Source organism: Bos indicus, chromosome 9 (assembly GCF_029378745.1).
Source record: "Bos indicus isolate NIAB-ARS_2022 breed Sahiwal x Tharparkar chromosome 9, NIAB-ARS_B.indTharparkar_mat_pri_1.0, whole genome shotgun sequence".
In the NCBI taxonomy this organism is placed as follows: Eukaryota; Metazoa; Chordata; class Mammalia; order Artiodactyla; family Bovidae; genus Bos; species Bos indicus.
In genome coordinates this window covers 26,399,162-26,416,251 of record NC_091768.1, presented here as the reverse complement: position 1 = coordinate 26,416,251, position 17,090 = coordinate 26,399,162, and the positions used below count along the sequence as shown (strand labels likewise).

The following is a 17,090-nucleotide window of genomic DNA, read 5'->3' as shown; positions in this document are numbered from 1 at the left end:
TTCGTTTCATGTCAGCATCTGCCCAGCTGCAGATCAGAAGTTCTGTCTCTAGAGAATAAAGCAGAACAGCGATTGGAGGATAATTAGTGGCCTCTGACATGGAAGTATCTCCCTAGTAGGTAGATTTTTCAGTGAATGGCTTCCTGGGTAGCTCAAACAGTAAAGAATCTGCCCACAATGTGGAGGACCTAGGTTCATTCCCTGGGTCGGGAAGATCCTCTGGAGAAGGGCATTGCAACCCACTCCAGTATCCTTGCCTGGAGAATTCCATGGACAGAGGAGCTTGGTGGGCCACAGTCCATGGGTTCGCAAAGAGTCAGAGATGACTGAGTAATTAACACTTTCACTTTTTCAGGGAGTAGGCAGATTTTTCAGTGAATGGTATTGGGAATAAAAGTGACAGAAAAATGCTTAGTTCTCATATTATTCCATACAAATATTCAAAGTATTAAAGCATACATTGGTGAAGAAAATACAGGTCTTTGATTCCTTGTTGACAAGTAGCTTATATACAAAAATAGCTTATATGCAAAAGAAATGGAGGCCCCCCAAAATTAAATATCAATTTTTTTAAAAAAAGAAGTCTGGAACCAGAATTGAAGAAATAAAGATAGCCAATAAACATGTTTTAAAAGATTCCACATTATTAGTAGTCAGAGAAATGTAAATTAAAATAAAATGAGGTTTCTTTGGATTATTGATTAGCAAATATTTTGTCAAGTTAATACTCTGTGCTGAATTTCCATACTCTATTGAATGAATTGGAAATTTTGTGCAGTTCTTTTACAAATAAATTTGATGGTAACGTGATAGACATTTTAAAATATGATAAATCTAGGCTGACAATGGTGTACTTGCAAGTATAATTTAAAATAGCAGAAAAAGGAACAAAAAATAAGTACTAAAATATTTAAATAAGGTAGGATATATGGATATGATAAAATATTGTTTCAGCTATTGAGAATAGTATTTTAAAAGAATTATTATTGATCTAGGAATAGCAGAATCTGAGCTTAACTGTCCTCAGGACAGTTTTAAAAGCAGACTTAAACATGTGTCAAATATGGATTGCATGATTGTAATAAGTTTATTGCTTCCTAGAGAGAAAAAGAGCACGTATCTGGTTCTGAGTCCTGTGACGTTTGAAAACAGTAGTGCTGTTACCTTGCAGTCATGTTTTATCTCTCTTATGAAAATATATCACTCTTGTGAAATTGATAATTACTTAAAAAAGAAATATGAATGAGCACACTGAGCTACATGTACAGGAGAAAACAGATTCGCTTAAAATATGCAAGTCAATACATTCTAAACTCAAGCATAGCGTTACGAGTGTACAAAATATAATTGTTCAGTGGGATTTAGTATTGCTTGATAAATTATATCATTGGTGAAAAAAGTAAGTAAACCTCATGGTTAGACATTTTGTCAACTGAATGTCAATTTTTTCTAAATTAGATATTAAAAAATATATTTCCTAAAAAAAAATATTTTCTCTCTATATATTTTCTGTGGTTCCAGAGACCCTTTCTTAAGAATAAAAAATGTTAATATAATTCTGACAAATTTCCAGCAAACGGCAGCATTATGTTTCTGTTTTCTAATGTAGTTGGTTATTCCAAATTACCATCCTTATTTATAGAATGGTGTTGCTGCTTGATTCTTTAATAGCAATGTGATTCTACTGCAAAGTCCGTCCATTCTTTCCTCTTCTCTTGTGTTTGGGTTCTGTAGCTGTTGCTACATCACATGCTTTGAGAATAAGATTACCATGTAATGATAAAGATTACGATGTAAAGACATTAACTATTAGCCTCTATTTTTGTGCCAGTGCCTTTTAACACCAGCAGGATTCCAGTCGTGAATTTTGTGCTGTAACTAGAGTTTATTGTAATCACTGCTCAGTTATTCATTCAGAAGAAAAAATGCTGGTTGATGCCACTGGCATCCTTACCAGTGTTTAGCCTTCTTATAAGTACTTCCTTTTTAAGTTTGCTGAAATGATTTATTTGAATAACCTTCAGTATATTGTGTGTCTACTGGTGATTTTCTCTAACAGTATTGAAACATCCCATTTGTCATTCAGTATATTAGACGTTCATGTTGTTAGTTTCCTTTGGACCCAGGAGATAAATAAATCACGTTTTCAGATGTGGGCTTAGGCAGAACTCTTTGTAGCACTATGAGCTCTCCATTTTGTGAGCTAATTAGATTTTCTTTTGCCGGCTCAGGATGTGTCACTCCCTTTTTAATCTTTCAGAATATTAAAAAAAAATGAAAATGGAAGAGATCTAAAGGAAAAAGCACAAAGTTGAATGGTTCTGGTGGAATAAAGTGAGTCAGTAGCTTTAGAATTTTCTTGGTTGTATAAGGTAAGTAATTTATGAGATGGATGACCCATGTGCCCAGGACTTGAGTGAAGTTACTGAATGTACACATTTGTTCTACATCTGATACATTTCCAGAGAAATATTGCCTTACTTATAACGACTCCTTAAAAATACACACTGTGATATTTAAAAGTGTTGCTGAATTTGTATTTTGGTTTTAGTTTAAGACTCTCTAAATGGTTTGCCTTTTGTTTTCCAGCTGGAAAATTGTTCGTTGCACCTCTAATTCTGGTCTTGGGATTAGCACTAGGGGCCATAGCAGTTGTCATCGGTAAGAAACACTTAATGTATTTGAGATAAGAATTCTCTGGGTGCCGTAGAGAGAACACGAGTATAAATGTAATAGTGAGTCAGTTAGTAAGTAGGGGAGGTACCTGGCCTGTGCTTGCTCTAGATAAGCCATCAGCACATGATTTATAGATTCGGAGGGGTGTGTTTCATATAGGATGTATTTGTGTGGCACTTTTTCACTCCATGAATACTCTCATTCATATTTCTTATAAAGCATTATTAACTCTCTTTTAATACAAAAATTAGTGTAACTAGAATTTTACCAAAAGATTCCAGTGGACAAGAACCCAGATTTAGAGCATCAAAGGAAAGAGGCTCTGGTACAGTTTGGTTAGTTCTAAGAAAAGGATTCCCTGGGTCAAAAAGATACATTTGATGTGGGTAGGAACACCTGCCCAGCATAAAATTGAGCACTGACAAATAGAAAATGTATCAGTGATAAATATAGTTTCATTCATACAGGTATATTAAAATACACATTTCAAGCAGTGATTCTGAGACTCTGGAGTGCTTTATAAGAACCATGAAGGCTGGTTAAAACACAAGTTAACAGGTCTTTGCCCTAGTTTGTGATTCACTATAGAGACGGGACCCATGGATTTCTAGTTCTAAAAGGTTAGGTGACGCTTATGCTCATGGTCCATGGACCACACTTTGAGAACCATTGCTTTAGAGAATTTAAAAGCAAACATGATAGCTAAAGGCTGCTTGGATAATTGTTCCATGTAGTAGACGGGATTTCTCTTTTTTTCCTAAATAAATTGATTTTATATGTCAAGTTCTGTTTAGCAAGTAATTTGTATGTGCAGGATAGATAGAATTATAAAGTAACTGACATAAGTTCTTGCAATGAGTGAGGCTTTATGAAGTAGATGCTATTTCTGCATTTTACAGTTGAGGAAATTAAAGCTAGTCACTGCTGCTGCTGCTGCTAAGTCGCTTCAGTCGTGTCTGACTCTATGCGACCCCATAGACGGCAGCCCACCAGGCTCCCCTGTCCCTGGGATTCTCCAGGCAAGAACACTGGAGTGGGTTGCCATTTCCTTCTCCAATGCATGAAAGTGAAAAGTGAAAGTGAAGTCGCTCAGTCGTGTCCGACCCTCAGCGACCCCATGGACTGCAGCCCTCAAGGCTCCTCCGTCCATGGGATTTTCCAGGCAAGAGTACTGAGTGGGGTGCCATTGCCTTCTCCGCAGCTAGTCACTAGGACCTCACAAATGGTAGAATTGGGAATCAAAGCTGACATTTGCTCCAGCACCCATCTTCTTGAGTAACATGTTATATGGCCTGAAACTGAAGCATGAATATCAGTGTGAAAGATATAACCAGGGTTAATAAAGAAGACTTAAACTTAAGTTTTGATATTTTGATAAAAAAAAATTCATATCAAAACTGGTGTCACAGACTGGTAAAAGGTGAGGAGAGAGTTTAAAAAAAAGAATAAAGAAGAGAATCTTGAAAAACTAAGTACGTTTCATAGCGTAGGTATCTTCCCTCTTTTCATGTATTACTAAATAATGATTATTAATAAATAGCTTGCAAAATGAACATTTGAAAATAGAAATGTTACAAATCTATCGTACTAAAAGCCTGTTCTTTTAATTAGCTTTCATCTTTTTCTTTTTTTTTTAACCCCCAGGTTTATTTGTATTTCCTATCTATTGCCTTTGTAAAAAACAGAGAAAACGATCACGGACAGGAATGCACTGGTAAATGCAGATGATGTCATCTGACAGCGCTGGGCTGGGTAAGAACCACACAGGATGATACACGCATCAGAGGGCTGCACCTTGCAACCGCCTAGAGGAACCTTCTGCCTCCTCTTCCCCGTGTTCTCTGCAGGCCACAATGCCTCTAGCTCCAGTGCATTCCCAACATGGTATCCTGTCCTTTCCATATACAGATTGCTGCTTTTACGAAACGGTCACTTTCATAGACTATAAACATCTATATCATAGACTCTTCGTGGTTCTTGGAAGACAGTACTTTAATTAGAACCAGTTATCCTCAAAACTGTCTGAGCATGTGTCTCCTGAGCATTGCTTAGACTGTCTTTGTCCCTGACTCTCCCTCCAGGCCTTCTTCTGAGACTTGGGGTGAATAACTCAAGTGCCACCTGCACCAACAAGCAAGGCCACCTTTCAGAAGACGGAGGCTCACCACACGCACCTATTTTCATCTGTGGCCCAAGCATATAATTCCTTCCTCCTTCAGATGCTCTCATTGTTAGAAATCTCAGTGCCCAAAAAGGAACTAATGAAACTAAATGAGAAGAATCCTAGTTACTGAAGTGTATCGTGTAGGGGTGTGAATGTGTGTGTATATACGTATCTATATTAAAACTAGGTCCAGTACCTTGTTCTTGTCGAGTTCCATGCCTCTACACTATTTTTCCACATTTTTGTAGACGTATTTAAAGACGATCGTTCCTTTGTGGGCATAATTTGGTAACGTACTGAATTAAAGTCAGCGTAGACAACAGGCTGTTTTGATGTTGACCCTTTCTGTTTCTTGCTGTTTCTCTGTGTGTCTCAGATGCACACACAGAAATTTGTGCAGAGTCGCCTCAAGGATTATCAAACTTTATAAACTGACAAAACTGATAGGCTGCTTCTAGGAAATTCTCGAGACCTAAACATTCAGTCTTCTTTTCAGATTTCTTACATGTTGGCATACTTGCTTCAGTCTATAGTTAATTTAAATGAGTTTGCTGTAGAGAGAACTGCTGAGGCCTTTGAACATATCCCCATTCTTCTAATTGTTTAACCAACTTGTGATGATAATAATTATGCTTTAGATTAAGCATATGGTATTATTTAAAACCCCACCCTCTCACCTCTCCTGTCTCTCTCTCTCTGTTTGTCCCCAAGTTTTTCATAAAAACAAATACTGTTTTTGAAGGATTTTTCTTATGTTTACTGCTTCAATGCATAATAATGTGTTGGTATCTTCTTATGGAGGGGTGATTTGAAACAAAACTTTTTATGTTCACAGGTTTATCTAAAACATAAACTGCTTTTAGAGAAGGAAACAAAAAATGAAAAAAAAAAAAAAATTAGGATGTTTTACCAAACTGAGAAGTCTTTAAAAGTAAGAAAAGGACAAGTAACTAAATTGTGTTTCATTTTGTTTTCATTATGAGTGTTCATCATTAAAGACCCCTAAGAAGCCTAAAGTTGCCACTTGTCTCCAAATCCTTAACATTAGTTATTGGCATTGATGTAGCATTTACTTGTCACCTGCCTTTTCTTAATTGAAATACATTATGTGATAAAACATGCATTAACATGGATAGTTTGTCTTGTTGGGCTTCAGAGTATAACATTTATCATTTTTATTTGATCTAAAAAGTCCATGATAGTGAAGTTTATGTGCACAGATAACAAGCCAGCACTTCCATTCTCTGAGTAACACTCAGAAAAACTTCACTGCTGGACTAATCTGTTTCCAGTTAGAGGAGGCTGTGTCCACTTATGGTCCTAGAATAGCATATTTCAAAACATAACATGATACAAGAAGTCATGCTGTAGCTTCACAAATTCATCCGTGCCTCTACACTGTTTTTCCATTCATCCGACTATCTATCAATCCAACAAATATTTATTGAGTGCCTAGGCTACATCCTCTAGCAAGAGAACTGAGAGAATGGAAAGTTCTAGCCCTAAATCCACATAATTTTGTCATAAAAGTGCTTAATTTTTGTAAATTAGTCTTTCCCTTCCTGGACTTAGGTGTTAGTTTAATGATGTGTGCATGTGATGAAATCTAAATCTAGTGGAAGTGTCTATGTATGATATGTGTATGTATATATATTTAGATATATACATGGCTGCATATGAATACATATATACTAACTAGCTAAATAATATACTCTCTGGTCCTGGATAATCTATTTCCTTAGGTTATTGTATCTGTGTGTCTGTTGTCTTTGGCCTACTCAGGGATTTTTTATTCCTTTCTTTGAATAACTTATCTTTTGGAGATATTTTTATATTATTTGGAAATGTTCCAGTTTTCCACTTACAGAGCAGTGTCTGTTATCAGTGAAGGCTCTTTCATCAACACTTGTGATGGTGTGCACAGCATTGCACAGGATTTTCATTTTTATATTTCGTAGACTTTTTAAAATTAATGTGTGCATTTTTCACTTTCAGAGTTGCTATATATCAGGCCTTTCCCTGCTAGTGACTTACAGTAGGTATTTGTGACTTTTTTTGCTAAGTGTCATTAAGATCTTAAAAAGGAAGGAGAAAGATAAAAGAGATTATTTATATGTTAGTGCCAACATTGAAGGTAAAACAACCTTACCTTTTGGAGGAAATTTAAAAAATGACTTTAGAAAAAGATGTGCATAAGATGAATATCTTTTTATCCAAGGCTTATCATTTTAATATTTTTCATTATAAATGCAATATATGCTCCTTAAAAAAAAATCAGCTATAAGGAATTATAAAATACAAATTCCTCTACTTTTCCCCACCCCTTATTTTCTAGTGGTAACCACTGTTAATGGTTTGGTATAGGTCTTTCCAGATACTATCTAAAAATATACAAATAAGTAAATATGTATGTGTGTATGTGTATCTGTGTATGTATTAGTTTTGTACAAATAGAATAATAATATGCTTACTGTCCTGTGACTATTTTTCATTTTACTATGTATTGGTAGACAAATTTCCATAAGTGTTTAAATAGAGTTACCTCATTCTTTTGTAAATTAACTACATATTCCATTGGGGGGCATACATTAATTTATTTAATCAGTCCCCTATTAAATGGACATCAAGGTTGTTTTCACTTCTCTGTTACAAAACATTGGTGAAGACCCTTTACATATATTTTTGTCACTGTGTGAACATTTTCATAAGTTTTTAAATTTGGTTTTTATATTTGTAATAAAATTTTAATGCATTTTCGATGAATGAAAATCATAGAAATAATATATTTAAGACCCTTTTCTTGGAGAAAAAGTTGTGTAAAAGTGCACCATTTTTGAAGAAAAGCATATTTTGCAGGATAATTTGTCCTCATGCTTGATTAGCCAAATAAATATCTTGCCAACACAAAAGAAAATTCATCTTATTCCAATAAAGTGCAATGAGATGTCTGTAATATAATGAGAGAAAGATACATTGATGTTTGGATTGCCTAGTTTTAAAACTTGAGGAATTTAGTGAAATGGCTAAAGTGATCATGTTTGTCACATTTTAAAAACACTATCCATGTTCATGCATGTTCCACAGAGGAACTTAATTATGCCATTGTGAGAAGTAGGAAGCAATATGTTGGTAATTACAAATGACCACATTATCCACAGAAAAATAACTTTGAGTGTACATAAAGTTGGTGGTTTTTTGGGGTGCTTATAAACAGAACAGCATGACATTTATTTGACAATGATTCCCAGCATTTCCTGAAGGACTTCTGTATGTGGAGTTAAGAAGAAAAGAGGAATCACACCTTTGGCACAAACAGCATTCTCTTGCCACCACCCTGATTTTCTGATAGGTGCTATTATTTCCTAAAGGTAGAGCAGACTGGAAAACAATCAAAGATAATTAAACACTGGTCAGGTTACAACCTGATATCTTTAATTGTGCTGTCCTCTCTGTGATATCGGATTCATTAGTGCCTGTCAGGAAATTCCCTGTCTTGTGTCACCCATCATCTCTTGAGTCCCAAGGCCACAGGTGAGTCTTTATCTTTTGATCCTGTCACCCAAACAGATGGCCCAAGGCTCCCCTACAATACCTTCAAACAGTTTTCCAGTCCCCAGACAACCCAACCTCATTTTCTCCACTCCTCTGAGACTCTAACCAGCTCCTCTGCAGTAGAAAAGAGGAGGAAAGGAGTGGGTTAAAAACTCACTTAGGAACCTGCAAGGCAGTTCATTCCTCCTGGACCTTTGTCAAATTACAGTACATCTGCCAACACATTGATCTAGTTTCTCCCTTATTAAACATTGCAGGTGTTTTTAACACTACAATTTTATAAGTTCTATTGAATTCATGATTATAAAAGTTAGTGGCCTAAGTAATATTAATTAGTATACTTCATTAAGTACCAAGATAAAAATTCATACCAAATGCCATTTTATATTTGAATTTTTTATGCAAGCTGCACATATGCCTTAATGTCAGTCTTCCCATTGGATTGTGTGCTTAACCTTTCATATTTGTGGCCGAGATCTGTCTCAACCCTTGAAAGTAATCTTTCCTGTGGTCAGCTTTATTGTTTTGTGTTAATGCCTATTATAAATATAGCCTTAAGGTCCAATAATGCACTTTAAATACTTGTGTCATTTTAAGTAATCTGACAGAGTTAAACTGATTGCAATGTTTCGATGGAGACAGTAGAATAACAGTGTTAGCAAATAGATGTCACCTCTTTAAATCTGGCAGGCGAGGAGGGTGGAATCAGAAGCGGAAAATTTAAAACAAGTAAAACATACCTGAAAAAGATATAGCCAAGTTTCCGAAACATATAGTAATTCTAAAAATTGGTATTAGGAGCTCGAACCTAGCAAGCAATTAATGCATGTTACCTAATAACTTCATTGGAATATTTGTTTAAAATATTAAGTTAGTTTCTAGTGCACGTTTTAGCTGCATTTTTTATTTTTCATGAAATCTATAAAAGAAATTCCACCAACTAGTACCATAGTAAATCAAAACTACCGTTAATAGCCAGTGTAAGCATATTTTGTTTGTTCAAATCATTGTATTTTAATTATGACATCTTCCTCTGGAAAATAAGTTGCAAATCCCATTTTAATATGAATATCCATAATTATTGTTTCAATAGTTATGAAATAATTATAAATTTGGTATGAACAAAATCAAAGTTCAAATTTGGGGAGTGCCGTCTATGGGGTCGCACAGAGTCGGACACGACTGAAGTGACTTAGCAGCAGCAGCAGCAACATGGTGAAATGCTCCCTTTCCAATGCAAAGCTTTAAAAGAGAAAGACACTTCTTTGTAAATCATAGAGGGGCTTTGCTGGTGGCTCAGATGGTAAAGAATCCACCTGCAATGCGGGAGACCTGGGCTTGATCCCTGAGCTGGGAAGATCCCCTGAAGGAGGGCATGACTACCCACTCCAGTATTCTTGCTTGGAGAATCTCCATGGACAGAGGAGCTTGTAGGCTACAGTCCATGGGGGTCACAAAGAGTCAGACACGACTGAGGGACTAAGCACAGCACAGAGGGTAAAGCTATACTCATTTCACAGCCAACTGGTGTGTGGGGTTTGTACTGTACATCGCTATTCTGGGGCTGGAACTTTAGTCACTTAATCAGAATCCAAGAAACAGTCTCAGCAGTGTGAGACTTGCAGTCATCTTTTTGGATCATTAGCTGAAGCCTTCAAGTATCACATACTTTACATTTCCTCATGAAAAAAAAAGTATTAGTCACTCAGTCATGTCTGACTCTTTGCAGCCCTATAGACTATATAGCCTCATACATGGTGCCAATTTTAGGAGCATGTAACTTTCCATGTTAGAAATTATGTTCTTTTTTGGCTAAAGAAGTGACTGTTTTGAGACTATCAATATGGCCTTAAAAGGCAATGAATTTTTTGAAAAAAACATAGAAGATTGCTACTACCTTTTTTGGCCACTTCCTGTTAGTTTACAAAAGAAATTTCATTAGGTGTATTTAACTCTGCTTTGCTTAGCTTATACACCTTATTAGCATAGAAAATATTTTTTTTTTCAGGGTTATCCCACATTTTTGTCGCTCTGATCCATCATACTACTTTTTTCCCTGCTTGTAAAGTGATATTCACATACTTGAACATCAAGTTTCTGTTTTCTTTCCAGATTTCTTAGTTATCTTGCTTTTTCCCTCTGCAGTCCCCTTCCTGTCTTGACTGAATGTGGGATAACTTCTGTCTGACCATTAACTTTTTTGACTCTAATGAAATTCAAACTGAAAGGACTCCACAATTTGGCCCTGGTAGTAGATCTGTAAGTTGAAACATGCCAGGACAACTTGGAACGCTGTCCCTCTCCTTGATAGGAGTTGGAACACCCTGCCTGCCCTCCTGTTGTTCCTCAGTCCTTAAGTCCTGTCGGATTCTTTGTGACCCCATGGACGGCAGCACGCCAGGCCCAGCCCTCTGATAAGAAGTAAAATGAATGAGAAGATGTCAGTTGAGTCTGAGAGCCTAGAAATACTCTAAAACGTAGCTTTCAAAATTGCTTCAGGACTATTGTAAGGTCAATATTGTGTTTGCATCTTGGTTGGACAGAAAGCGCATGTGGATATTCATTCAGTGTGACCCCCAGATCATTCTTGATTCATCCAAAATGGCCAGATGTGTGCCTGGGGGTCTTTGTTTCAACAAAAATCCCACAGCTTGGTCTTAAGGCTGGATTTATAATGTTGTCACATTTGTATGTAAGACTTGACCATGGATCCTTACTCTGTGAACATTATTAGACTTTTTGATAATCTACAGTGGATGGCATTGAATGTAACTCATATCGGCCCTTTTCTAGAGAAACCATGCAAAGTTTGCAGATGTTCAACATTTTCATTGATATGAAAACCCACACTCAAGGTATATTAGTATAGGTTTATTATGTAATATGGAAGAACCTAAGGGAGAGTCAAACTTGGGTGTTAAATTGCCCCCAAATTGCTGAGATAATGTTACTTCAGATTTTTCCTTGTAGCTGGCCCACTACTTTGGTTATCAGTTCCCTGTAAAGTTAGGTGCCCACCTCATGCTCCCACTGGAGAAATAGTGTGAATAATTCAGTCAAGTTCTTAAAAATAATATTTTTCACTATATATTATTTCTTCTATGTCCAAATATACCTTTAATCTTTCAAGTAAACACTAAATATATGATAGAAGTATCTGAAATTTTCAGTTTATACAAAATTAGCATGCTTTGTGTTCTTTTATAAAGAAAATTCTAGGTAAAGTGTGATTTTTATCAGCTGATTACAAACCCTTTCTTTAAGACATATTATTTTAAATTCTATATGGCAATAGCTTAATTTTGTTATTTGATCATATTCATCATAATTAAAAGTCTTTAGATGGTCTTGAAAAAAGTAAACCTACCTTGTATCTTGTATGAAACTTAGAACACTAATTGGTATATTGGCAAATATATATATATATACACCTTAACAAGGACAATCTGTTACAGATTTTTAATATAAAAATTAATTGACAATCTTGTTTATTATGAAAGACATTATTAGTTTAATAAGTAATACGTTCTGAGATATCATAAAAATAATTTTGTGTTGAAAGAACATGAAAACGGTGGCATAAAAATGTTAGGTTAACACATTATTAAGAAGCCACAACAGTTAGTTGTTTTGTTTCTATTGCAAACAAAATTATTAGATGTCTTCATGAAACATTTATTTACATGTATATGTATGTTGCAAATTTGTGGGCCTATTCTCTTTTTCAAAACGAATTTAAAATACTAAAAAGAAAAACATTTGAGTCTTTAATCTGTCATTATTGTATATTTAGAAATTGCAGTTCTAAAGAATAAATTTTACTTCCTTTGAATTACCAGAATATATTCCATTTAAATTACATGCTCACAAACAATAGCAAATGAAAAGAATGTCTTAATTTTAAGATGAGTGACTTTGACTAGTAGGTTGTACCAGATCTTGTCATAGTCTCATTACATTCTTTTCATTTTCTGTAACATTAATAATGGCATACTCCTTTTCATAGTAATATATGAGCCTGGTCGAAAAGAGATTTTCTTTGCCTTTTCAATGACATTGGCAAATATTTATGTAATTTTACTTTTTATCCCTTTCTACATTTCATTGGTCATACTATTAACTTTGGTATTCATAAAACTATGTGGAGGAAGTCATTTTGAATATATTTTAAGAAAGAGGGATGTAGAAATAAAATAAGAAAATAAAAAATATTAATACTCTTTTGTAGAAATTCCTAAAAGAAAATTGGAAAGGAAACAAATTCTGTTGTGATGAAAATGTCGAACAATTGGGAGTGTTTAAGACTTTAATTTCTTACATTTTTAGAGTGATGGGCTTCTTATCTCCAAGTGGTTATTTCATGCTGTTGGTTCCATGAATTGTGCTTTTAGCATAATATATAATTCCTCCCGCCAGTATTCTAGTGTTTATACATTAATTACTTTTAAGAAGAGAGGAAATTAGTGAATTAAGGTCAGGGAAACTGGGTTTATTACCATTTTCCAATAGCAGTAAAGTATAGTCCCTTTAACCTTCCATATGGTGCTTTGTGTGATGAGAGTATGAAACATTTATCTCTGTTATTAGTGCCTTATTTTTTTCCCTTGACTTTGTTTCTTATCTGAAGAGCCATATATTTGTGTGAGTGTTTCTTTGTCCTTCTATTTAAAGTGCTGATGAGACACTTTAGGAATATATATACGTAGGCTGTATTTGCCACCTTCATTCACTGTATTTTCTCCAGAACAGCAGGTTAGCCAATATATTTTTCTTAAATTCATCGTCATTTTTAAGCTAAAGTATTTTAAAAAAGGATCTTAAACACCATAAACTGAAGCCATTACAACTGAAATGTATTTTTAAGCCACCAAAAAGAATGCTGATTATTAAAGTTTAAAACAAGAGTTGGAATGGCTATAAGTCTTTATAGCTACAATTAGGATAAAATTACAAAGCATTAAAAATAAAAGTAATTATATGGTACTTCAGGAATTTGACCAGTTTACTACCACTTGTCTTTGATAATACTTCATCTGTAATTCCACAGAGATGCCGAAGAATTGATGGTGTTTGCTATTTAAATGGAGTTACTCATTCACAGTGGGCTTTATCAACAGTGAGACATTTGGACAATATATTATCCTGCTCTTCTTGATCTTTGCCTTTTGTGTTAGTTTTATACAAAAAGCTGGTGTTGTTGTATTCTTTATGTACCATAGTATATAATTCAACTTTTCCTGATGAATGTATAACGAATAATTAAAATAAATCATGTGTTTAGAAAAGACAAAGACACAGGTTGTATATGCAAATATGTGTAAATATTTGACAAAGAAAAAAGAGGAGAAGAATCTTCCTGCCAACCGATATGTCCTGCTGGATGGGACATGGAAATTAACAGATTTTCTTTTTTTTTTTTTAAGCAGTGAAATTTAAAAATCTATTACCTCAAGAATTTTCAGTAGATATGTATCAGTGTAACGATCCTTCTTCGTAAATACATTCTCACATGCTGCTGGCAGTAAAAGCAACCCACGTGTCAGATCACACAAATTTTAGGGTCAAGCCTTTCAAAAGATGGACACCTTGTAAGACTTTGGAGTCCAATTTTGGACTTTTAGTAATGTCCTTATGGCTTTGTGTTGTGGTTGGGCTTCTACATTTATTTTTTGTTGCTTTTGGTTGATTGTTTTAGAATGGAAGGGCAATCTTAATCATGAGATCAGATCTCATGGAGGGGTGAAACAACATTCACTCTACATGGATGCAGACTATAAAGGGAACCAACTACTTTGTCACTGTATGAACTGTTGTGTGGATTCCTGTGGAGTGCTGTTTACTTGCATGATGTGTGCAGGACATCATGCACCATCATCTAGCAATGCCTAATAAAAGTTTTTAAAAGAGAAGACTCTTGGTTTTTTTCCCAGTCGATTTGGAATTTAAAGACATCAAAAGCTAATATTGGGCAGTGCCAAGATTACATGTATGGAAGTAAATCTGGAAAGTTATTGAAGTCATTTCTGCACCAGATTCTTAAGAATGGAAAAGCAGGAATGCATAGAAATTCACGGGTGTGCATTTTGGAAGGTGGGTCGTGTTGTGTTGCTGTGGCAGATTTTGAGGAAAACACACAGGACAGTGACGATCATTCTGCATGGAGTGTGATGGAGACACAGATACTGTGAAAGTAAGAGTCTGGCTTAGGGTAGTGGTTGCTCCTCAGACAGAAGGGGCTGCCATGGAGTGGGAAAAGTAGAAACTGCTAACCATTAAAGCTAAATATATATGCCTTCCTTATAATGCCTTCCTAGCTCTATCATTCGGAGAAGGCAATGGCACCCCACTCCAGTGTTCTTGCCTGGAGAATCCCAGGGACAGAAGAGCCTGGTTAGGCTTCCATCTCTGGGGTTGCACAGAGTCGGACACGACTGAAGCGACTTAGCAGCAGCAGCTCTATCATTAGGGAAACAAGGGCATTTGTTGGCCAAAGGACATGTATAAGCATTCCTGTCAACAGTAAAGTGGACAAGTATACTGGGGTATATTTACATATATTTATACGATGAAATATTATAAGACAATAACAATGAAAAGTAATGATTTAAAACTACAGAGTGATGCATGGCTTCCCTGGTGGCTCAGTGGTAAAGAATTCACCTGCCAATGCAGGAGACACAGGTTAGATCCCTGGGTCAGGAAGATGCCCTGGAGAAGAAAATGGCAACATACTCCAGTATTCTTGCCTGGGAAATCCCATGAACAGAGGAGCCTGGTGGGCTACAGTCCATGTGGTTGCGAAAGAGTTGGACATAACGACTCAACAACAGAGCGATGCACAAAAATGTGGTTGACTCTCACAGACGTTGTTGAACAAATGAAGCCAGACGCAACAAGGATACGGTGATACAACCATCAACACAGATGAAAGTAATCAATGGTGATAAAAGATACAACACTGGTTACTTTGTGGGGGGGATGGTCATTGACTAGAAAGGGATGATAAAAAATACAGTATCACTTCATCTGAGTGTTAGACAAGGCACTGGCCAGAGGACGGATAGGGTGTGTGGGGCCCTGGCGCTGCTTGCTGCCTCCCTGCAGGGCCCACGACCACCGTTGCCCACCCCCGTGGACAAGGGTTCCAAGAGAGGTGGGTCTCCTGCACTTGCACAAGGGGAGGGACAGCGAGGCTGTGACATCTGTGCATCAGCAACACATCCCGAGGCTGTCTCATCCTGCGTGTGTAAAGGAAGTTCTGTTTGCTTGTCTTTTAATTGAGGAGGTGAATTTTTAAGTTCAATCTAATGTTATGGTGAGGCTAGAAGACAGCTATCCGCAGAGTCCTGGCTGCATCTTCCATTCACCAGATCACTTCTAAACCTGGCTGATGAATTCTCTATGTCTCGATTAAACGGTATCCAAAAGAAAAGGAACAGAAGGAGAATGGGATGAAAGGGAGAAGGGAAAGGAAAGAGAAAAGAAAAGGACATTTGAGAAGCTAGAATAGGAAAAAGGAGCCAGGAGTTACCTGGAAGAGCCTGGATCCAGGTGGAGATGAAGTCAGGACAGTTGCAAACCCCATCTGATTTCAGAACCAAAGCCTTTTTTTTTGTGACATTAGAGTGTCTGATTCCCCCAAAACATTAGAATTAACCACTGTTAAATTATTTGTTAGCATTGCATGTGTTTTAAGTCACTTCAGTCATGTCCTTAGCCCTCTAGGCTCCTCTGTCCATGGGATTCTCCAGGCGAGAATACTGGAGCGGGTTGCCATGCCTTCCTCCAGGGGGATATTCCAGAGCCAGGGATTGAACCCACGTCTCTTATGTCTCCTGCATTAGCAGGCAGGCTCTTTACCACTAGCACCACCCAGAAAGCTCACTGACTGAGTTTAAATAACTTGCCCCATCATAAAGCCTATCAGGGACAGAGCTGAGATCTGAACCCAGGCTGAGGAAGACCCTTGAGTCACAGCACTAGATTGCTTCCTCATCTCCTCTTATTAACCAGGGAATCAGGCAAGCTACCTTATCCATTTTTTAACATCTGCAATTTTTTTGCAAAGAAAGTGAAAGATACTCAGTCGTGTCCGACTCTTTGTGACTCCATGGACTGTATAGTCCATGGAATTCTCCAGGCCAAAATACTGGAATGGGTAGCTTTTCCCTTCTCCAGGGGATCTTCCCAACCCACGGATTGAACCCTCCTTTGTAAAATGATACATAATGTATATGCATTTCAGAGAAGACCAGGCCGCAACACCGGTCTAATGGAGAGAGTGCTAGGCAAAGGTTTAAGGTACACAGCATCAGGATTTGACTTACATATCAATACATCATGAAAGGATTATCACAATAAAGTTTAGTGAACACCCGTCATCTCATATAGATAGAAAATTTTTTAAAATAGAAAAAACAATTTTTCTTTGTGATGAGAACTTAAAGATTTACTTTCTTAAAAACTTCCATATGTCACATGAGCAGTGTTAATTATATTTATCCTATTGTGCCTTACATCCCTGCTGCTGCTGCTGAGTCACTTAAGTCGTGTCCGACTCTGTGCGACCCCATAGATGGCAGCCCACCAGGCTCCCCTGTCCCTGGGGTTCTCCAGGCAAGAATACTGGAGTGGGTTGCCATTTCCTTCTCCAATGCATGAAAGTGAAAAGTGAAAGTGAAGTCGCTCAGTCGTGTCC

The 17,090-nt window shown here is 36.6% G+C and overlaps 1 protein-coding gene across 1 annotated transcript in view; it reads left to right on the top strand.

Annotated features, from left to right (window-relative positions):
• Positions 1-14,301, top strand: part of RNF217 (ring finger protein 217) — a 131,620-nt gene extending 117,319 nt beyond the window's left edge. Inside the window, exons 5-6 of the mRNA XM_019966891.2 lie at positions 2,590-2,661; positions 4,321-14,301. Of these exons, the coding sequence (XP_019822450.2) occupies positions 2,590-2,661; positions 4,321-4,394 (146 nt within the window). The 3' untranslated portion in view covers positions 4,395-14,301. The remainder of the gene's footprint in view (positions 1-2,589; positions 2,662-4,320) is intronic.
• The last annotated feature ends 2,789 nt before the right edge of the window (positions 14,302-17,090 follow it).